Here is a 25,726-nt window from a genome sequence, read left to right as displayed (position 1 = left end):
TCTCCTGTATTGTATGTCTGCAGGCATTTTGGCTGCACGCAGGTGTAACTTGTACGGGCCTGCTTTTTAAAGGGACTCAGTCAGCACTAAATGACTCTCAGTGCTTCATGGAGGGGCCAATCACTTAACTACACCTTCCCATCTGCTTGTTTCCATCTATCTGAGCCTACACCATACTCGGCAGATGCCAGCTGTATTATACAGCCGACATCTGCATGTAACAGTAGCGATCGGAGCTAAGCTCTAATCGCTGCTGTCTACTGGTTGTATTACACAGCTGACATCTGCACGTAACAGCAGCAATCGGAGCTAAGATCTGATCGCTGCTGTCTGCCAGCTGCATTATACAGCCGACATCTGCATGTAACAGCAGAGATCGAAGCTAAGCTGTGACCTCTGCTGTCTGCCAGCTGTATTATACAGCCGACATCTGCATGTAACAGCAGAGATTGGCGCTAAGCTCTGATCTCTGCTGGCTGTATTACACAGCCGACATCTGAATGTAACAGCAGCAATCAAAGCTAAGCTCTCATCGCTGCTGTCTGCTGGTTGTATTATACAGACGACGTCTGTTATGACCTGGTGGTTAAGGAGCAACATGGGATGAGCTCTGAGGAGATGGTATCTTTACTGACCTCAGTTCCTGAACCTAACACAACACTAGAAGTAGCCGTGGAATGTTCCTGTCACTCCCTAGACATCTCATCACAGCCGGAGAACTAGCTACCCCTAAAGATGGAAACAGGAAAGCTATCTTGCCTCAGAGAAAGCTCCCAAAGGACAGACAGCCCCCCACAAATATGGACTGTGAGTGGAGAGGGAAATGACATACACAGAATGAAAACAGGATTTAGCAAAGGAGGCCACTTCTAACTAGATAGACAGAATAGGAAAGGATACTGTGCGGTCAGTATTAAAAGCTAGAAAAATCCATCACAGAGTTTACAAAACATCTCCACACCTGACTAACGGTGTGGAGGGCAAATCTGCTTCCCCAGAGCTTCCAGCTTAACTGAATATAGAATACTGACAAGCTGGACTAGAGCAAACATAAAATTAGCTGAATGATTAAGTCCACAGCAAGAGGACAACAAATGAACATGCAAGGACTTATCTTTGCTGAACAGGACCGACTATCAAGGAAATCCAAGGAGAGATCTGAATCCAACCAAGAAACATTGACAGCTGGCACTGGCTGAAGATCAGAGCCAGGCTAAATAGCAGAGCAGGAGAGACGATCAGTGGAAGCAGCTGCTAAGCTAAATCCAAGGAGCAGCAGTTCCACTTAAAACCACCGGAGGGTGCCCAAGGGCAGAATTCACAAAAGTGCCATTTACAACCACCGGAGGGAGCCCAAGAACGGAATTCACAACAGATGTCTGCATGTAACAGCAGCGATTGGAGCTAAGCGTTGATCCCTGCCAGCTGTATCATACAGCCGACATCTACACGTAACAGCAGTGACAGGAACTAAGCTCTGATTGCTGCTGTCTGTGTTGTCTGCCGGCTGTACTATACAGCTGACATCTGCACGTAACTGCAGCGATTAGAGCTAAACTCTGTTAGCCATTTAAATGAACATGTCAATTTCTATCGGTGGCATTTAAGCATGCGGTCGTGGGGGGCTTCATAAGAGAACATTTGAATCGCCCCTTATTTCTTCATCAAAAGTATAGACAGTAAAAAAAATATATTCAGCATCAAAATGTATCAGTATCTATAATTATTTAACACGTACAGTAAAAGCCATAATAAAAAAAACAAAATTGCCACTTAGGTCACAGAACCTCTCTTCAAAAATGCAAGAAAAGTCGACCAATACATGGTATGTACGGAAAAATGGTGTCAATAAAAACTACCGCTCAACTTTCCAAAAAACAAGCTCTCACAAAGCTCCATCGACAGAAAAATGAAAAAGTCACGTCTCAAAAAACGGTATTTCCTTGCCATATGACAGTATTATTTATGCTCTGTATGGCAGTACTATGTTATGTAGGTACAGTATGACAGTATTATTTATGCTCTGTATGGCAGTACTATGTTATGTAGGTACAGTATGACAGTATTATTTATGCTCTGTATGGCAGTACTATGTTATGTAGGTACCGTATGACAGTATTATTTATGCTCTGTATGGCAGTACTATGTTATGTAGGTACCGTATGACAGTATTATTTATGCTCTGTATGGCAGTACTATGTTATGTAGGTACAGTATGACAGTATTATTTATGCTCTGTATGGCAGTACTATGTTATGTAGGTACAGTATGACAGTATTATTTATGCTCTGTATGGCAGTACTATGTTATGTAGGTACTGTATTACAGTATTATTTATGCTCTGTATGGCAGTACTATGTTATGTAGGTACAGTATGACAGTATTATTTATGCTCTGTATGGCAGTACTATGTTATGTAGGTACAGTATGACAGTATTATTTATGCTCTGTATGGCAGTACTATGTTATGTAGGTGCCGTATTACAGTACTGCAGGGCTACTGCAACACCCAGTTACATGACTGCGGTATAGCATTATTGTAAGTTCACTTGCAGATGGGTAACTTAGGAAGACAATACAGTGTCTGCATTATATGGCAGTACTATGTGTTCAATATTGAATATTAAATTAAAAGTATCAGGTAGATACTACTGTATATGGCAATATTATGAGGGGACCTGTATGACAGCATTATGTCGGGTTCTGTTTTGACGCACTGTAACAGTAGTATTATATAATCACTACATGGAAATATTATGGATTGATTGCATGTTATCGTTATTTGGCTCTATATGGAGCCATTATTTATGGAACTGTCATCAAATCTGGCCATAGGAGCTCAATAGCTTATTATTAAAAGGGAGGGGGGCAGCTATTTAGTAGCATGAGAATGTGACAAAGGGGAGAGCCAAGAGTTGTACGTTTTCAGCGCTGACCAGATCATACCGCAATCTGTTACATACCGTCAAAGCGTCCAGTGAACAGATAGATCCACGTGACGGCTGGAACGAAGAGGAGGGTGAGAGATGCTGCCAGGAACTTCCTTCTCCCCCTGCAGAATCCCAGCATTCTCTCAGAATTGGGCGATCCTAAAGGTCACCGTGGTTCCTACGCCGGGAGCATCGCCACTTGTTCCACCGGCATGATAAAGGCCTACGGGAGAAAAGAGCCCGTGTTAGAGCATTTCTAGAGGAAAACACGAATCCAGACATCACTGCTGGGTCATCATATAAGAAAGGGCACTCAGGATATTCAGGCGGGTAACTGATGAAGACAGAGGATGCCCAGGTTATACTAGCTGTACATATATAATTATATACAGGAGATACCCAGGTTATACCGGCTGTACATATATAATTATATACAGGAGATACCCAGGTTATACCGGCTGTACATATATAATTATATACAGGAGATACCCAGGTTATACCAGCTGTACATATATAACTATATACAGGAGATGCCCAGGTTATACCGGCTGTACATATATAACTATATACAGGAGATACCCAGGTTGTACCGGCTGTACATATATAATTATATACAGGAGATACCCAGGTTATACCAGCTGTACATATATAATTATATACAGGAGATGCCCATGTTATACCAGCTGTACATATATAATTATATACAGGAGATGCCCAGGTTATACCAGCTGTACATATATAATTATATACAGGAGATGCCCATGTTATACCAGCTGTACATACATAATTATATACAAGAGATGCCCATGTTATACCAGCTGTACATATATAATTATATCAGCTGTACATATATATATAATTATATACAGGAGATGCCCAGGTTATACCGGCTGTACATATATAATTACATACAGGAGATGCCCAAGTTATACCAGCTGTATATATATAATACAGGAGATACCCAGGTTATACCAGCTGTACATATATAATTATATACAGGAGATGCCCAGGTTATACCAGCTGTACATATATAATTATATACAGGAGATACCCAGGTTATACCAGCTGTGCATATATAATTATATACAAGAAATGCCATAAATATATACAAGAAATACCCAGGTTATACCAGCTGTAAATATATAATTATATACAGGAGATGCCCAGGTTATACCAGCTGTACATGTATAATTATATACAAGAAATGCCATAAATATATACAAGAAATGCCCAGGTTATACCAGCTGTACATAAACCATTATATACAGGAGATGCCCAGGTTATACCGGCTGTACATATATAATTATATACAGGAGATGCCCAGGTTATACCGGCTGTACATATATAATTATATACAGGAGATGTCCAGGTTATACCAGCTGTACATATATAATTATATACAGGAGATACCCAGGTTATACCGGCTGTACATATATAATTATATACAGGACATGCCCAGATTATACCAGCTGTACATATATAATTATATACAGGAGATGCCCATGTTATACCAGCTGTACATATATAATTATATACAGGAGATGCCCATGTTATACCAGCTGTACATATATAATTATATACAGGAGATGCCCATGTTATACCAGCTGTACATATATAATTATATACAGGAGATGCCCAGGTTATACCAGCTGTACATATATAATTATATACAGGAGATGCCCATGTTATACCAGCTGTACATACATAATTATATACAAGAGATGCCCATGTTATACCAGCTGTACATATATAATTATATCAGCTGTACATATATATATAATTATATACAGGAGATGCCCAGGTTATACCGGCTGTACATATATAATTACATACAGGAGATGCCCAGGTTATACCAGCTGTATATATATAATACAGGAGATACCCAGGTTATACCGGCTGTACATATATAATTATATACAGGAGATGCCCAGGTTATACCAGCTGTACATATATAATTATACACAGGAGATGCCCAGGTTATACCAGCTGTACATATATAATTATATACAGGAGATACCCAGGTTATACCAGCTGTGCATATATAATTATATACAAGAAATGCCATAAATATATACAAGAAATACCCAGGTTATACCAGCTGTAAATATATAATTATATACAGGAGATGCCCAGGTTATACCGGCTGTACATATATAATTATATACAGGAGATGCCCAGGTTATACCGGCTGTACATATATAATTATATACAGGAGATGTCCAGGTTGTACCAGCTGTACATATATAATTATATACAGGTGATTCCCAGGTTATACCGGCTGTACATGTATAATTATATACAGGAGATGCCCAGGTTATACCGGCTGTACATATATAATTATATACAGGAGATACTCAGGTTATACCAGCTGTACATATATAATTATATGCAGGAGATACCCAGGTTATACCGGCTGTACATATATAATTATATACAGGAGATGCCCAGGTTATACCGGCTGTACATATATAATTATATACAGGAGATGCCCAGGTTATACCGGCTGTACATATATAATTATATACAGGAGATGTCCAGGTTGTACCAGCTGTACATATATAATTATATGCAGGAGATACCCAGGTTATACCAGCTGTACATATATCATAATATACAGGAGATGCCCAGGTTATACCAGCTGTATATATATAATACAGGAGATGCCCAGGTTATACCAGCTGTACATATACAATTATATACAGGAGATGCCCAGGTTATACCGGCTGTACATATATAATTATATACAGGAGATGCCCAGGTTATACCGGCTGTACATATATAACTATATACAGGAGATACCCAGGTTATACCAGCTGTACATATATAATTATATACAGGTGATTCCCAGGTTATACCGGCTGTACATGTATAATTATATACAGGAGATGCCCAGGTTATACCAGCTGTACATATATAATTATATGCAGGAGATACCCAGGTTATACCAGCTGTACATATATCATAATATACAGGAGATGCCCAGGTTATACCAGCTGTATATATATAATACAGGAGATGCCCAGGTTATACCAGCTGTACATATACAATTATATGCAGGAGATGCCCAGGTTATACCAGCTGTACATATATAATACAGGAGATGCCCAGGTTATACCAGCTGTACATATATAATACAGGAGATGCCCAGGTTATACCAGCTGTACATATATAATACAGGAGATGCCCAGGTTGTATCAGGCTGCTCCATATGACTACGTAGATGAGGATGTAGACATTTTCCTGCCTTCGTCCCTCGGGATGACGGGTGACTACGCTCAGAGCTGGAGAATAATACCAGACATATTATCAGGAGATGAAGACTCCCACCATGAATCGCTTTTTTACGAAGATCCAGACAATAAGAACCGTCTCCGGCACTTTCCGCACAAATTACCATTAGTGCCAGCACTCCAAGCTGCAAGACTTTCTCAAAAATAATTTAAGCAGGACGGATAATATATTCGGAGCATAATTGCCTGTATGAAGTAATGTGGCCGCTGCGCACGGGGCACACCGGCTCATTCTCCTCCGGAGGATTGTAGTGGCGCGGGCCTTACAGACTTGTAAATCAGGCGCCTCACGTCTTCGTCTCATTCACTTCACAACGGGATGGAAGAGCTGGAAGGGGAACAGAACTTTTCTCATAGTTTCATCTCTCTCTTAAAGGGGACACGTCACGGAAAACTTAGTTTTGGAAGGGCTCATTTTGGCTCGCCATATCCAGGCATGAGACTTGTGAGATGGACAATTCTGAAATAAAATGTGATTTTGGGATACTCTGTTGGGAGACGTTTCTGCTATAGGTGTCTATACGTGGCAACTCAGTGGTTGTGATGTGAACTGCAACCTGTCCAATGTTTTGCCAACATGTCACCATATTGTATAGTAAGAAACTGGAGTATTTAACAAAATTTGCACCTGTTCGGTCCTCTCCAATCAGCACTGAGCAGGGACGGTCTACCTGCTACCAGGGTCCTCTGTTCCATCCTCTCCAATGAGCACTGAGCAGGGACGGGCTACCTGCTACCAGGGTCCTCTGTTCCGTCCTTTCCAATGAGCACTGAGCAGGGACGGTCTACCTGCAGGGATGGTCTACCTGCTACCAAGGTCCTCTGTTCCATCCTCTCCAATGAGCACTGAGCAGGGACGGTCTACCTGCTACCAGGGTCCTCTGTTCAGTCCTCTCCAATGAGCACTGAGCAGGGACAGTCTACCTGCTACCAGGGTCCTCTGTTCCATCCTCTCCAATGAGCACTGAGCAGGGACAGTCTACCTGCTACCAGGGTCCTCGGTTCCATCCTCTCCAATGAGTACTGAACAGGGACGGTCTACCTGCTACCAGGGTCCTCTGTTCAGTCCTCTCCAATGAGCACTGAGTAGGGACGGTCTACCTGCTACCAGGGTCCTCTGTTCAGTCCTTTCCAATGAGCACTGAGCAGGGACGGTCTACCTGATACCAGGGTCCTCTGTTCCGTCCTCTCCAATGAGTACTGAGCAGGGACAGTCTACCTGCTACCAGGGTCCTCTGTTCCATCCTCTCCAATGAGCACTGAGCAGGGACAGTCTACGTCTACCTGCTACCAGGGTCCTCTGTTCCGTCCTCTCCAATGAGCACTGAGCAGCGACGTCTACCTGCTACCAGAGTCCTCTTTTCAGTCCTCTCCAATGAGCACTGAGCAGGGACGGTCTACCTGCTACCAGGGTCCTCTGTTTCGTCCTCTCCAATGAGTACTGAGCAGGGACGGTCTACCTGCTACCAGGGTCCTCTGGTCCTGGACATTATACCAGGAATGTGCCCAGTATGGGGGACATTACACCAGGATAGATGACATTATACATAATAGGGGCCCAAGATGGTGAAAATTGTACCACGATGGGGGACATTATACTAGGATTGGGCCCAGAATGGGGGGCATTATATCAGGATGGGGGACATTATACCAAGACGGGAACCAGGATGGGGGACATTATACCAAGAAGGGGCCCAGGATGGGGGACATTACACCAGAATGGAGGACATTATAACAGGAAGCGACCAAGGGTTGTTGGCATACCAGGATGGGGAACGTTATACCAGAAATGGGCTCAATAGGGGGGACATTATACTAGGAAGGGGCCACAGTGTATAGAAACTTTAGCTTTCAACCCATAAAAATAAAGGGGCCCATGTACATTTCTTGCACAGAGGCCCTAAGCCGAAAGGGAGCATTGCTTATAACACTCCATATCCGGCTGGATCTCTAGTATCGGTATTCCCATGTGCCCAATGGCCATTGTAGGCAAGTAATGGACGCCAGTGCTGCCTGGAAGCCTCCTTATACCAGTGCGGCCCCAGTACACATTGTGCTGTTATATGCAAATGGGGCAGAGTTAATTTGACTATTTTTTTCCCAGGGTGCATTCCCAATGTACATGGATCTCCACAAGGAGTATCAGAGCCCCAATTCCACTGACCTGAATGGTTTTATTGGGGCACGGTTGTTCTTTAACGCCCTCCGATATTACCTAAGACAGGCGGAGCGGTTACAGGGTGACACCGGGGCGATGGCGGCGTGCGGCGCTGGTATTCCACGGTGTCATTACAGCACCACGGAGCGACGGTACGACAACCACACTAGCAGCTGTCAGGTCCAGGAAAATCATATTTGTCCCCATCACACAAAGCGAAATTCTCCCCAATTTGTCCTGATTTGTGAGCGCTTCTAAGTGGCCTGTCGCAGCTCATCAGTCCGCGCTCCACAGAAGAGCCCATTCTGCTCCGGTTTATTAGCACGCCTTGAAAAGAGAGGTCACCCTGATTATTTATGACGCCCCCCTCTCCGAAGGCACGCACACGCCGCCTGTCAACACTAATAACATGGCAGCTTGGGAGGCGACGGCAGGCGGGAGATGAAAGTCGCACAATTTGCCTATTAAGTCCACAGCCGGCAGCGAGCGGGAAGATGGCAGCAGCTGAGAAGTGGCACCAAAATATGGTGCAACCCACCCCCTGCCCCGGAGGAAGAAGAGGGGGAAAAACACGGCTACAAAGCTCAAACGTTACCGTACAGGGCATCAGAGTCACCCCATAACCAGTGCCGGAATAGTGTCGCCATATAAGCCACAGTAACCCCATAAATAGTGCCGCCATATAAGCTGAAATAGTACAGAATAGAACCAGGGTATATAATGTATGTGTGTTATATGTGTGTATATACAGTGGGGCAAAAAAGTATTTAGTCAGTCAGCAATAGTGCAAGTTCCACCACTTAAAAAGATGAGAGGCGTCTGTAATTTACATCATAGGTAGACCTCAACTATGGGAGACAAACTGAGAAAAAAAAATACAGAAAATCACATTGTCTGTTTTGTTATCATTTTATTTGCATATTCTGGTGGAAAATAAGTATTTGGTCAGAAACAAAATTTCATCTCAATACTTTGTAAAATATCCTTTGTTGGCAATGACAGAGGTCAAACGTTTTCTGTAAGTCTTCACAAGGTTGCCACACACTGTTGTTGGTATGTTGGCCCATTCCTCCATGCAGATCTCCTCTAGAGCAGTGATGTTTTTGGCTTTTCGCTTGGCAACACGGACTTTCAACTCCCTCCAAAGGTTTTCTATAGGGTTGAGATCTGGAGACTGGCTAGGCCACTCCAGGACCTTGAAATGCTTCTTACGAAGCCACTCCTTCATTGCCCTGGCGGTGTGCTTTGGATCATTGTCATGTTGAAAGACCCAGCCACGTTTCATCTTCAATGCCCTTGCTGATGGAAGGAGGTTTGCACTCAAAATCTCACGATACATGGCCCCATTCATTCTTTCATGTACCTGGATCAGTCGTCCTGGCCCCTTTGCAGAGAAACAGCCCCAAAGCATGATGTTTCCACCACCATGCTTTACAGTAGGTATGGTGTTTGATGGATGCAACTCAGTATTCTTTTTCCTCCAAACACGACAAGTTGTGTTTCTACCAAACAGTTCCAGTTTGGTTTCATCAGACCATAGGACATTCTCCCAAAACTCCTCTGGATCATCCAAATGCTCTCTAGCAAACTTCAGACGGGCCCGGACATGTACTGGCTTAAGCAGTGGGACATGTCTGGCACTGCAGGATCTGAGTCCATGGTGGCGTAGTGTGTTACTTATGGTAGGCCTTGTTACATTGGTCCCAGCTCTCTGCAGTTCATTCACTAGGTCCCCCCGCGTGGTTCTGGGATTTTTGCTCACCGTTCTTGTGATCATTCTGACCCCACGGGGTGGGATTTTGCGTGCAGCCCCAGATCGAGGGAGATTATCAGTGGTCTTGAATGTCTTCCATTTTCTAATTATTGCTCCCACTGTTGATTTCTTCACTCCAAGCTGGTTGGCTATTGCAGATTCAGTCTTCCCAGCCTGGTGCAGGGCTACAATTTTGTTTCTGGTGTCCTTTGACAGCTCTTTGGTCTTCACCATAGTGGAGTTTGGAGTCAGACTGTTTGAGGGTGTGCACAGGTGTCTTTTTATACTGATAACAAGTTTAAACAGGTGCCATTACTACAGGTAATGAGTGGAGGAAAGAGGAGACTCTTAAAGAAGAAGTTACAGGTCTGTGAGAGCCAGAAATCTTGATTGTTTGTTTCTGACCAAATACTTATTTTCCACCAGAATATGCAAATAAAATGATAAAAAAACACAATGTGATTTTCTGGATTTTTTTTTTCTCAGTTTGTCTCCCATAGTTGAGGTCTACCTATGATGTAAATTACAGACGCCTCTCATCTTTTTAAGTGGTGGAACTTGCACTATTGCTGACTGACTAAATACTTTTTTGCCCCACTGTATAATGTACTAGATGGTAGCCCGATTCTAACTCATCGGGTATTCTAGAATATGTATGTAGTTTATTTATGAAGATTTCAGAATAATGCAATTTATACACGGGATTCGCCGGAAGGTGAGAATATAATGATTTTTTTTTTATTATTATTTTTAACATTATATGTTTTTACTATTGATGCTGCATAGGCAGCATCAATAGTAAAAAGTTGGTGACACTTACAGGGTTAATGGCAGCGTTAACGGACTGCTAAAACGCTATGTGGGTGCTGACTGGAGGGGAGTAGGGAGGGACCAATTTGCGGCTGGACTGTGCCTGTCGCAGATTGGTCGCGCCCAGCCGGCCGCAACAAATCACTGACACAGGATTTCCGTGACAGAGAAACACACAGACAGACAAACAGACGAAAGTGGACCTTAGACGATTATATATATAGATGTGTGTTATATGTGTGGATATATAACTAGATGGTGGCCCGATTTTAACGCATCGGGTATTCTAGAATGCACAGCCACGTAGTATATAACACAGCCCACGTAGTATATAGCACAGTCACGTAGTATATAACACAGTCCACATAGTATATAACACAGCCCACACAGTATATAGCACAGCCACGTAGTATATAACACAGCCCACGTAGTATATAGCACAGCCGCGTAGTATATAACACAGCCCACGCAGTATATAGCACAGCCACATAGTATATAACACAGCCCACGTAGTATATAGCACAGCCACGTAGTATATAACTCAGCTCACGTAGTATATAACAAAGCCCACGCAGTATATAACACAGCCCACGCAGTATTTAACACAGCCCATGCAGTATATATCACAGCCCACGTAGTATATAGCACAGCCAATGTAGTATATAGAACAGCCCACATAGTATATGGCATAGCCACATAGTATATAACACAGCCCACGCAGTATACAACACAGCCCACGCAATATATAACACAGGTCACGTAGTATATAGCACAGCCACGTAGTATATAGCACAGCCACGCAGTATATAGCACAGCCACGTAGTATATTGCACAGGCACGTAGTATATAGCACAGCCCACGTAGTATATAACACAGCCCACACAGTATATAACACAGCCCATGAAGTATATAACACAGGCCATGTAGTATATTGCACAGGCACATAGTATATAGCACAGCCCACGTAGTATATAGCATAGCCACGTAGTATATTGCACAGCCACGTAGTATACAACACAGCCCACGCAGTATATAACACAGCCCACGCAATATATAACACAGGTCATGTAGTATATAGCACAGCCACGTAGTATATTGCAGAGGCATGTAGTATATAGCACAGCCCATGTAGTATATAACACAGGCCATGCAGTATATAACACAGCCCACGCAGTATATAACACAGGCCACGTAGTATATTGCACAGGTACGTAGTATATAGCACAGCCCATGTAGTATATAACACAGCCCACGTAGTATATAGCACAGCCACGTAGTATATAACACAGCTCACGTAGTATATAACAAAGCCCACGCAGTATATAACACAGCCCATGCAGTATATAACACAGCCCACGCAGTATATAGCACAGCCCACGTAGTATATAGCACAGCCAATGTAGTATATAGAACAGCCCACGTAGTATATAGCACAGCCACGTAGTATATAACACAGCTCACGTAGTATATAACAAAGCCCACGCAGTATATAACACAGCCTACGCAGTATATAACACAGCCCATGCAGTATATAGCACAGCCCACGAAGTATATAGCACAGCCAATGTAGTATATAGAACAGCACACATAGTATATGGCATAGCCACATAGTATATAACACAGCCCACGCAGTATACAACACAGCCCGCGCAATATATAACACAGGTCACATAGTATATAGCACAGCCACGTAGTATATAGCACAGCCACGTAGAATATAGCACAGCCACGTAGTATATAGCACAGCCCACGTAGTATATAACACAGCCCACACAGTATATAACACAGCCCATGCAGTATATAACACAGGCCATGTAGTATATTGCACAGGCACATAGTATATAGCACAGCCCACGTAGTATATAGCATAGCCACGTAGTATATTGCACAGCCACGTAGTATATAACACAGCCCACGCAGTATATATAACACAGCCCACGCAATATATAACACAGGTCACGTAGTACATAGCACAGCCACGTAGTATATAGCACAGCCACATAGTATATTGCAGAGGCATGTAGTATATAGCACAGCCCACATAGTATATAACACAGGCCATGCAGTATATAACACAGCCCACGCAGTATATAACACAGGCCACGTAGTATATTGCACAGGTACGTAGTATATAGCACAGCCCATGTAGTATATAACACAGCCCATGTAGTATATAACACAGCCCACGCAGTATATAACACAGGCCACACAGTATATAGCATAGCCCACGCAGTATATAACACAGCCACGTAGTATATAACACAGGCCGCGTAGTATATAACACAGCCCAAGCAGTATATAACACAGCCACGTAGTATATAGCACAGGCACGTAGTATATAACACAGCCCACGCAGTATATAACACAGCCACGTAGTATATAACACAGGCCGCATAGTATATAACACAGCCCACGCAGTATATAGCACAGCCACGTAGTATATAGCACAGGCACGTAGTATATAACACAGGCCACGTAGTATATATCACAGCCCACGCAGTATATAACACAGCCCATGTAGTATATAACACAGGCCGCGTAGTATATAACACAGCCCACGCAGTATATAACACAGCCATGTAGTATATAGCACAGGCCACGTAGTATATAACACAGCCCACGCAGTATATAACACAGCCACGTAGTATATAACACAGGCCGCGTAGTATATAACACAGCTCACGCAGTATATAACACAGCCACGTAGTATATAGCACAGGCACATAGTATATAACACAGGCCGCGTAGTATATAACACAGCCCACGCAGTATATAACACAGCCCACGTAGTATATAACACTGGCCGCATAGTATATAACACAGCCCACGCAGTATATAACACAGCCACGTAGTATATAGCACAGGCACATAGTATATAACACAGCCCATGCAGTATATAACACAGGCCATGCAGTATATAACCCAGGCCATGCAGTATATAACACAGTTTAATTAAAATTAAAAATAGTTATATACTCACCTTCCGTCGGCCCCCGGATGCAGCCGAGGCCTTTACCGATGCTCCTTGCGACGCTCCGTTCCCAGTAATGCCCAGCGGCAATAGCCCGTGATGACGTAGCGGTCTCGCGAGACCGCTAAGTCATCTGGGTAATTTCGCAATGCATCACTGGGAACGGAAGCTGCCGAGAGCGTCGCGAGGTGCGAGAAAGCTGCAGAGGCGACGGAAGGTGAGAATAGCATGATTTTTTATTTTTTTTATTATTTTTAACATATGTTTTTACTATTGATGCTGCATAGGCAGCATCAATAGTAAAAAGTTGGTCCGGGATGGGGCGACATACTGGCAGTGACTGGAGGGGAGTAGGGAGGGGCCAATTCGCGGCCGGACTAAGCCTGTCGCTGATCAGTCAGCGACGCCGGATTTCTGCTACAGATAAACAGACAGACGGAAGTGGACCTTAGACGATTACCGGTATATAAATAGATGTAGGTGTGTTATATGTGTATATATAATGTATGTGTGTTATACATGTATATATAATGTATGTGTGTTATATGTGTGTGTGATGGTGGGATATGTTATGTGGGTATCATTTTGTGTATATTTATATTTTACTGATTATCATGGTGTTCTCTTGTAGTATGAGTTATTTGCCAATTGATGAATTGCTGTTATTTGCCATCTGATATCAGCTCCCACATTCCTGTACTGTTATCTCTCCACAGGGTCAGTGAATAATGTGGTTTGCTAATATGCTAATGACATGTTGACCTAGCTTGTTGAAACAATGAGCCCCTGCGCCCACCCACCTAACCTGTGAATGAGGAGGGAGACCTGTAAATATCAGGGAGGTGACACACAGATCAGTCCTGTGTGGAACCATGATGTGAACACAGCCTGTCAGAGAGAAGGGGAAGCATATGGACCATTTTTTATCCTCTGTCTGCTGGATTATTGGACTCTCATCTCCTTGGACATTTATCCGGTTACTGAACTGCATTCGGCTTCTGGACTATCTTATCCTTTGTGTGGTGGATCGTATATGGACCTTTCATGTTTTTGCCTAAATAAAGCTTTTGGAATTGTTCACTATTCTCTTGCTCTGCTGATTGTGTGATATCAGAGAAGGACCCTGTGACAGTGTGTATATACTGTATGTGCATGATATGTGTGTATATATAATGTATGTTTTTGTTATATGTGTGTATATATAATGTACCGTATGTGTTATATGTGTGTATATATAATGTACTAGATGGTGGCCCGATTCTAACGCATCGGGTATTCTAGAATATGCATGTCCACGTAGTATATTGCCCAGCCACGTAGTATATTGCCCAGCCACGTACTATATTGCCCAGTCACGTAGTATATTGCCCAGCTACGTAGTATATTGCCCAGTCACGTAGTATATTGCCTAGTGTAGTATATTGCCCAGCCTCGTAGTATATTGCCCAGCTACGTAGTATATTGCACAGCCACATAGTATATTGCCCAGTGATGTAGTATATTGCCCAGCCACGTAGTATATTGCCCAGTGACGTAGTATATTGCCCAGCCAAATAGTATATTGCCCAGTGACGTAGTATATTGCCCAGCCACATAGTATATTGCCCAGTGACGTAGTATATTGCCCAGCCACGTAGTATATTGCCCAGTGACGTAGTATATTGCCCAGCGACGTAGTATATTGCCCAGTGACGTAGTATATTGCCCAGCCACGTAGTATATTGCCCAGTGACGTAGTATATTGCCCAGCCACATAGTATATTGCCCAGTGACGTAGTATACAGCACAGACACGTAGTATATTGCCCAGCCACGTAGTATATTGCCCAGTGACGTAGTATACAGCACAGACACGTAGTATATTGCCCAGCCACGTAGTATATTGCCCAGTGACGTAGTATATTGCCCAGCCACATAGTATATTGCCCAGTGACGTAGTATACAGCACAGACACGTAGTATATTGCCCAGCCACGTAGTATATTGCCCAGTGACGTAGTATACAGCACAGACACGTAGTATATTGCCCAGCCACGTAGTATATTGCCCAGTGACGTAGTATACTGCCCATAAAATACTAACAGCACTGATAAGAGTAAATAAGATGAATGCTACTGTGTCCTGAGGTCGCAGCATGTCTGCCGTGCACACCGTGCAGCCTGGAGATGCCACCAGGGGCAGAGCGTTCCCGGACACGTGCTCCACACCGGGGGTCCCGGGATAACATGGCCGCGCTTCCCCGTGCTGGATGAGAGGAGCGCCCCCTGCCAGCGGCTGCTGGCAGTGGAGGCTCCAGATCAGCACATGTAGTGCTCTTAGGCTACTTTCACACTAGCGTTAACTGCATTCCGTCACAATGCGTCGTTTTGCCGAAAAAACGCATCCTGCAAAAGTGTTTGCAGGATGCGTTTTTTCGCCATTAATTAACATTAAGCGACGCATTGTGACGGATTGCTACACGTCGCACCCATCATGCGACTGTTGCGCCGTGTTGTGGCGGACCGTCGGGAGCAAAAAACGCTACATGTAACGTTTTTTGCTCACGACGGTCCGCATTTTCCGACCGCGCATGCGCGGCCGGAACTCCACCCCCACCTCCCCGCACTTCCCCGCACCTCACAATGGGGCAGCGGATGCGCTGGAAAAATGCATCCGCTGCCCCCGTTGTGCGGCGGAGACAACGCTAGCGTCGGGACGCTAGTGTGGAAGAAGCCTTACTGTTACCGGAGCGTGTATTCCTCCGCAGAAGATGGCGGGACTGTGGCTGGTGCTACAGCTGCGGCCAGCGTGACGGCGCCCTGGGCCGAGAGGTACATAGAGCACCCGGTCTGCCCCAGGGACACCATGCAGGGCATCGCTCTCAAGTACGGGGTGACGGTAAGCAGGGGGCGGTCCTGGGAGGCTGAAAGCGGTGTGCCAGGCGGGTGGGAGTGTGGAGCCCACCACCTGAGCTGTTTGCGGGCAGGAGACTGGCACTGCCGGGGTCTGTGGGGGGAAGACCGGAGGGGAGTATGCGGGCGGCGGGCAGTGACTGCAGGGGAGTAGGGAGGGACTAATCAGACTGTGTCCGTCGCTGATTGGTCGCGGCAGCCATGACAGGCAGCTGGCGCGACCAATCAGCGACTTGGATTCCTTGACAGACAGAGGCCTTGACCAATGAATATCCGGGACAGACAGACGGAAGTACCCCTTAATTATATATATAGATATTATAGATGTTTGTCTCTGTATATTTATATATGTGCAATGTGTATGTGTTTTATATATTTGTCTCTATATTTATGTGTTTAGTGTATTGTTTTATGTGTCTCATATGTATGTGTTTAGTGTGTATGTGTGTTATACGTGTATATGTGTTATGTTTGTCTCTGTATATTTATATATGTGTAATGTGTATGTTTTATATATTGTCTCTATTTATATCTGTGTTTAGTGGGTATGTTTTATATGTCTCATATGTATGTACGGTATATATTATGTGTGTGTTGTTTATCTCTGTATATTTCTATATGTGTAATGTATATGTGTTTTATATATACTTCTCTATATTTATATGTACTTAGTGTGTATGTTTGATATGTGTCTCATGTATCTGTTTCGTGTGTGTGTTATATGTGTGCTGTTTGTCTCTGTACATATTTCTCTATATTTATATGTGTTTATTGTGTATATGTGTTATGTCTGCCTCTTATGTATGCACAGTATGTGTTTATTATGTATGTTGTATGTATATATAATCTTACAGATCACACAGAAATCTGGTAATGTAACCTGATGGGCCGCAGCGCCTCACTCACCTCCACCACAACTTCTTCTACATGGAGTTCTAAATAAAAAGGCAAAAATAGCTTGCGAGGCCTGCCGAAGATGCCGAGCTATTCCAGGCACACATGGCAGCTCCGATTAGGATTCCTGCTCCTCGCTGGCCCTTTAAACATGGCTGCACTCCATCTATTAATAGTGACTGCGCCGGCTGCTGACTGTAATGAGATGGGAAGAGTTACCTGCCCGTGACACCTCGCACATTACACTAAGTACAGAGGAGGCGGCTGATCGGGGACACCAGAGACCGCGGCTGATGTGTGCGCTAAACGCGGAGTCACATTACCCAATAGTGTCAACCTACCAGATAGGACTCATAATCACACAACAGCGGGGACCCTTATAACTAGGACCCATTATATCACCATACAGAGACCCCGAACAATAGGGGCATCACTATTCGGGCACCCAGCTATTGTTTTGGGTCTCCTACTATTGTAATGGGGCCCGATTGTCATTGGAGCCTTGCTCATAAGCCCTTACTGCACACATCTCCACCCACACAAAATTACAGGCCAATCCCCTACGTTGGTCACTCCCATTTTTACACCCCCTTTTTTGTCCCCGCCTTCGAGGAGCTCCAAGAAGACTTGCAAATTCTTTTGGGAGTCCAGGAAATCTCTCCGTTTATCAAGTGTTGTTCTAGAGCTCTAACTGTTCTTGTGTTGTTATTACCATGGACCAAAACTGTCTATGTCTCCTTTATAATATTTTTTTTTTAAGTGCTATAGTTTTTGCAGGCCCCCTTCGGTAGAAAGCCCTCGGGGTAAATCAACCATTCAACCCTCTCATAGACCCCATCTGTGGTCTCTAATATCAGGTTATTGTCAGTGTATCCCAACTCCCCTCAATTACCAGTAAGAATACACGCCAAGAGACTGGTTTGGTCTAAGTCATTAAGCCATGATTAGATTTCATTATCCACAAGACCACCATCTTCACCACCATGATTGAGAATCCTGGTTGGCTTCATCTCAAGCTCTTTAAAGGGATGACTACTATGGGTGGGATCCAAAAATAAATGACCCCCTCCCAATAAAAAATGAAATACTAAACCAGAAACCAAATGATCATATAATGGAGTTGACTAGGACATCAAGCAGTGAATAGATCCCATTATCGACAAGACGACAATTTTCAGCACCATTGTTGAGTTCCTAGTAGGCCTAATTTCAGATCTTCAGAGGCTTGACTACTTTGAGTTGGGTCAAAGCAAATGATCACATACCGATTTGGACTAAGACATTACGCAATGGGTAGATGTCATTATCCACAAGACCACTACCTTCTTCACCAAGGTTGAAGTTCCTAGTAGGTCTCATCTCAAGCTCATCAGAGGATTGACTACCTTGGGTACAATTCATGCTACCATCCAATAGTAAATAAATTCCACCTCCCCGTATTACCCCCCCCCCAAAAAAAAAAAATCTTAAACCTGAAAACAAATTATCATATACCAAACTTGACTAAGACACCAAGCAGTGGGAATATCCCATTATCCACAGGACCGCCATTTTCACCTCCATGGTTTAGATTCCTGGTAGGCCTTATCTCAAGCTCTTCAGTGGGTTGACTATTTTCAGTTAGGTCCAAGCCACCAGACAAAAAAAATAAAAAAAGAATATATGATCATATATCCTGGGTGGACTAAGACATCAAGCAGTGGGAAGATTTCATTATCCATAAGATCACTATGGTTAAAGATTCTAATAGGCCTCAGGCTCTTCATTGGGTTGATTTTTTTTTTTTTACTCCTGACATTTGATTAATGAATGAGTGCCCTAGATATAGAGTAACGTTTTTGCCTGGTAGGGCCATCCATCCCAATCATCCCCAAGTTTCCATAGTGGTTCCTAATCAGGAACTCATCGAAGAACAAGGCTTGGGGATCATTGCAGTACTGGATACCTGTGAAGAATATTGGGGGATTTAATGGCAGCTTACAATCCTCCTTCAGCATGTGTAGCTGTAACAGAACACCTGACTCAGCAGGTCGTCCAGTCACACCAGGTAGCATGCAAGTTCATACAGGATGACCACTTGTGGAGCCCAAGATGTGTGACTGCTTAATTTAAACTTCCTCTAGTCAGAGGGGAATTTCATAAGGAGATTTAAGGAGACTATGGAGTTATTGAATGTCCTAGCCACACACCAGTTACATATTCAAGATCCCTGAAATGGGCAGAATGCCTTCCAGGGTCTCAATCCATTCTAGCACCCCAGGGTGGAGAGATATGCAGAATGACTGGTATCATTGGTTTTGGAGTTTCAACTCCCAGAGCAAGTGGGAGGGAAATTAGAGCCATTCCGGGGGGCTGGAAAGAGGGTGACTTGACCAAAGGTTTAAGTGCACGTGCGACGATGTGGACCTTTGTTCTCTGTCAAGGGAGGTCACCAGGTGCAGCGTGATGGAAGAAACTGGAGATAGCTTCCCCCACACCTCTCATGTGGTTGCCAGTATCCAACAGCCAAACATCAAGCCGGTAACTTAATTTTGTATCATCTGTATGTGCATATCTGACCATCATATGTATAACCATTGTGCATATAGTGTATTGTTTAGTATGCCCTTAAAGCGATTAAATATTTAATTTAATTCATAATTTGGATCCACAAATCCACATGTCCGTGTTTCGGTTTTAACTTTCCATGCTACCGAGGCTGGTTTCTGGCCCCATATAATCCCGTTAAAGGACCGGGATTATATCTAACGAGGAACTGGTGGCAGTCCTAGTGGGCTGATAAGGTTCTGTTTCACTGGTGTTCGTGAAAGGGGCCTCTCAGCCTGTCGGGGTTGTGAGCGAGTCTTGTGTGACTGCATGAGCCACATCCTCTCATTCCACGTGGCTTCCTAGGTCCACGTGGACAAGGGGTGTTTGTGTAAAACTGTGGCAATCTGACCTTATGTGTCCCCAGGAGGTTTCGGAACATCATGTTGGTGCAAGTGAGGAGACCATATCGCGTGACCCCTCAGAAGTGTTGTGTGACCGCATGAACCACGTCCTCTCACCGCCCGTGGCTTCCTAGGTCCATGTGGACGGGGGGTATCTGTGTAAAACTGTGGCAATCTGACCTTATGTGTCCCCATGAGGTTTCGGAACATCAAGTTGGTGCAAGTGAGGAGACCATATCGCATGATCCCTCAGAAGTAATAGTGACGTCAGGTGAGGTGGCGAGGTGCTGGCTCATCACGATATCTTATCAATGGTTACTTGCTTCAGGCATGACCACCACAGATGGAAAATTATACGGCACCCTCTCCTTTCCTGATCATTCCCATCTTCAGTAAATGCTGAGTCCTCCCGGTCTAATCGTATTAGATGCCGCTGAAATAGCCTCAATTCCTTTGACATTCTGTCAGATCACAATTATTAGAGCATCAACCACTTATCTTTCTCTAAAGACGTTCCCCGGGGGACAATTATCTAGAAACATGCCCTCTCTCATTCAATTTTCTCATTACAGGATCCCATATAGATGTAGATACTTTTGTGCCTCCGTGTAGCACCAGATGGCGGATACAAAGTCAAAAGAAAGGGCCGGCAACAACAACTGAGATGGAGCCCAGGTTTCTTTGTGAGAATGAATAGTTGATAATTACAGGGGAAATATAAATTTCCTGTAGTTTCAGGTTTTCTAATAAGACGTTACTTGAATATTAATTTAAAGAGACCTTCTGTAGTGGCCAAATAGCCCCAGATTGTGCACAGCTCTTATATAAAAACTCCTGGCTGAAAACCACTTACGCCAGTGGTCCTTTGGCTGTTACTCATGATGATCAGAATTAGGTTTAGCCGGTTGGTTCGACTCTCTTCAACAGTCACAGTCTCCCACGTGGCCACGTGAGAAAATTAGTTGCCCATCCCTAGCTGACAGTATACACTTCCTATATAGTTAGGGTGAAATGTAACTCCATTACCAGATCAATATTATAGTAGTTATATTCCTGTACATAGGAGCAGTATTATAATAGTTATATTCTTGTACATAGGGGCAGTATTATAATAGTTATATTCCTGTACATAGGGAGCAGTATTATAGCAGTTATATTCTTGTACATAGGGGCAGTATTATAGTAGTTATATTCTTGTACATAGGGGCAGTATTATAATAGTTATATTCCTGTACATAGGAGCAGTATTATAATAGTTATATTCTTGTACATAGGGGCAGTATTATAATAGTTATATTCCTGTACATAGGAGCAGTATTATAGTAGTTATATTCTTGTACATAGGAGCAGTATTATAATAGTTATATTCTTGTACATAGGGGCAGTATTATAGTAGTTATATTCTTGTACATAGGGGGCAGTATTATAGTAGTTATATTCTTGTACATAGGAGCAGTATTATAATAGTTATATTCTTGTACATAGGGGCAGTATTATAATAGTTATATTCCTGTACATAGGAGCAGTATTATAGTAGTTATATTCTTGTACATAGAGGCAGTATTATAGTAGTTATATTCTTGTACATAGGAGCAGTATTATAGTAGTTATATTCCTGTACATAGGGGCAGTATTATAGTAGTTATATTCCTGTACATAGGAGCAATATTATAGTAGTTATATTCTTGTACATAGGGGCAGTATTATAATAGTTATATTCTTGTACATAGGGGCAGTATTATAGTAGTTATATTCTTTTACATAGGGGCAGTATTATAGTAGTTATATTCTTGTACATAGGAGCAATATTATAGTAGTTATATTCCTGTACATAGGGGCAGTATTATAATAGTTATATTCCTGTACATACTGTAGGGGCAGTATTATAGTAGTTATATTCCTGTACATAGGGGCAGTATTATAGTAGTTATATTCTTGTACATAGGAGCAGTATTATAGTAGTTATATTCCTGTACATAGGGGCAGTATTATAATAGTTATATTCTTGTACATAGGAACAGTATTATAGTAGTTAAATTCTTGTACATAGAGGCAGTATTACAGTAGTTATATTCTTGTACATAAGGGACAGTATTATAGTAGTTATATTCTTGAACATAGGGGCAGTATTATAGTAGTTATATTCTTGTATATAGGAGCAGTACTATAGTAGTTATATTCCTGTACATAGGGGCAGTATTATAGTAGTTATATTCCTGTACATAGGAGCAGTATTATAGTAGTTATATTCTTGTACATAAGGGACAGTATTATAGTAGTTATATTCTTGTACATAAGGGACAGTATTATAGTAGTTATATTCTTGAACATAGGGGCAGTATTATAGTAGTTATATTCTTGTATATAGGAGCAGTACTATAGTAGTTATATTCTTGTACATAGGAGCAGTATTATAGTAGTTATATTCCTGTACATAGGGGCAGTATTATAGTAGTTATATTCTTGTATATAGGGGCAGTATTATAGTAGTTATATTCTTGTATATAGGGGCAGTATTATAGTAGTTATATTCTTGTACATAGGAGCAGTATAATAGTAGTTATATTCTTGTACACAGAGGGCAGTATTATAGTAGTTGTATTCTTGTACATAGGGGGCTGTATTATAGTATATTCTTGTATATAGGGGCTGTATTATAGTAGTTATATTCTTGTACATAGGAGCAGAATTATAGTAGTTACATTTTTGTACATAGGAGCAGTATTATAGTAGTTATATTCTTGTACATAGGGGGCAGTATTATAGTAGTTATATTCTTGTACATAGGGGCAGTATTATAGTAGTTATATACTTGTACATAGGAGCAGTATTATAGTAGTTATATTCTTGTACATAGGGGGCAGTATTATAGTAGTTATATTCTTGTACATAGGGGCAGTATTATAGCAGCTATATTCTTGTACATAGGGGCAGTATTATAGTAGTTATATTCTTTTACATAGGAGCAGTATTATAGTAGTTATATTCTTGTACATAGGGGCATGTTATGGACCTGGTGGTTAGGAGCACCCGGAATGACCTGAAGAGTAAACTAGTAATCGGAACAAGCTCTGGGAAAGTGGGAACTCTGCTAACCGCAAACCCTACTCCTATCACACACACTAGAAATAGCTGTGGAGCGTACCTAACTCTCCCTAGACGCCTCTTCACAGCCTAAGAGCTAACTACCCCTAAAGAGAGAAATAGAAGCCTAACCTTGCCTCAGAGAAATTCCCCAAAGGTAAAGGCAGCCCCCCACATATATTGACTGTGAGTTAAGAGGAAAGTCACAAACACAGGAATGAAACAGGTTTTAGCAAAGGAGGCCAGACTTAACTAAATAATCAGAGGAAAGAAAAAGAAACTATGCGGTCAGCACAAAAAACTACAAAAAACCACGCAGAGTATGCAAAAAGACCCCCACACCGACTCACAGTGTGGAGGTGCAACACTGCACCCCAGAGCTTCCAGCTAGCAAGGAAATATCATGATAGCAAGCTGGACTAGAATTTAGCAGTACTAAGAAATATACTCAGGCAGCAGTAACAACAAATGAACTAGCAGGGACTTAGCTTCTGCTGGAGTAGACAGGTCCTCAGAGAAGTCCAAGAGAGATCTGAACCAATACTGAAACATTGACAGCTGGCATGAAGTAACGATCTGAGTAGAGTTAAATAGGGAAACAAGCATAACAAAAAACGAGGGCAGCTGACAAAGCAAACCTCAGAGACCAGCAGTTCCGCTCAAAGCCACCAGAGGGAGTCCAAGAGCAGAACTAACCAAAGTACCATTCATGACCACAGGAGGGAGTCCGAGAAATGGAATTCACAACAGTACCCCCCCCTTGAGGAGGGGTCACCGAACCCTCACCAGGGCCCCCAGGCCGATCAGGACGAGCCAAATGAAAGGCACAAACTAAATCGGCAGCATGGACATCTGAGGCAACAACCCAGGAATTATCCTCCTGACCATAGCCCTTCCACTTAACCAGGTACTGGAGCTTCCGTCTCGAAATACGAGAATCCAAAAATTTTTCCACCACATACTCCAACTCCCCCTCAACCAACACCAGAGCAGGAGGATCAACGGAGGGAACCATAGGCGCCACATACCTCCGCAACAACGACCTATGGAACACATTATGGATGGCAAAGGAAGCTGGAAGGACCAAACGAAATGACACAGGGTTGAGAATTTCAGAAATCTTATAAGGACCAATGAAACGAGGCTTAAACTTAGGAGAAGAAACCTTCATAGGAACATAACGAGAAGATAACCAAACCAAATCCCCAACACGAAGTCGAGGACCAACACAAAGACGGCGGTTAGCGAAACGTTGAGCCTTCTCCTGGGACAACGTCAGATTGTCCACTACGTGAGTCCAAATTTGCTGCAATCTGTCCACCACAGAATCCACACCAGGACAGTCAGAAGGCTCAACCTGCCCTGAAGAAAAACGAGGATGAAAACCAGAATTGCAAAAAAAAGGTGAAACCAAAGTAGCTGAACTAGCCCGATTATTAAGGGCGAACTCAGCCAATGGCAAAAAGGTCACCCAATCATCCTGATCAGCAGAAACAAAGCATCTTAGATAGGCCGCCAAAGTCTGGTTGGTTCGTTCTGTTTGGCCATTTGTCTGAGGATGGAAAGCCGAAGAAAAAGACAAATCAATGCCCATCTTAGCACAAAAGGACCGCCAAAACCTAGAGACAAACTGGGACCCTCTGTCCGACACAATGTTCTCCGGAATGCCATGCAAACGAACCACATGCTGAAAGAACAACGGCACCAAATCAGAGGAGGAAGATAATTTAGGCAAGGGTACCAAATGGACCATCTTAGAAAAGCGATCACAAACCACCCAGATGACAGACATCCTTTGAGAGACAGGAAGATCTGAAATAAAATCCATGGAAACATGCGTCCAAGGCCTTTTCGGGACCGGCAAGGGCAAAAGCAACCCACTGGCACGAGAACAGCAGGGCTTGGCCCGAGCACAAGTCCCACAAGACTGCACAAAAGAACGCACATCCCGTGACAAAGAAGGCCACCAAAAGGACCTAGCCACCAAATCCCTGGTACCAAAAATCCCAGGATGACC

At 43.1% G+C, this 25,726-nt stretch overlaps 1 protein-coding gene across 1 annotated transcript in view; it reads right to left on the bottom strand.

The window, feature by feature from the left end:
• Nucleotides 1-25,726, bottom strand: part of LARGE1 (LARGE xylosyl- and glucuronyltransferase 1) — a 431,493-nt gene that overhangs the window by 295,351 nt on the left and 110,416 nt on the right. The window contains exon 2 of the mRNA XM_077266800.1: nt 2,964-3,153. Within this exon, the coding sequence (XP_077122915.1) occupies nt 2,964-3,069 (106 nt within the window). The 5' untranslated portion in view covers nt 3,070-3,153. The remainder of the gene's footprint in view (nt 1-2,963; nt 3,154-25,726) is intronic.

Source organism: Ranitomeya variabilis, chromosome 5 (assembly GCF_051348905.1).
Source record: "Ranitomeya variabilis isolate aRanVar5 chromosome 5, aRanVar5.hap1, whole genome shotgun sequence".
Lineage (NCBI taxonomy): Eukaryota > Metazoa > Chordata > Amphibia > Anura > Dendrobatidae > Ranitomeya > Ranitomeya variabilis.
This window is presented reverse-complemented; position numbering and strand designations above follow the sequence as displayed.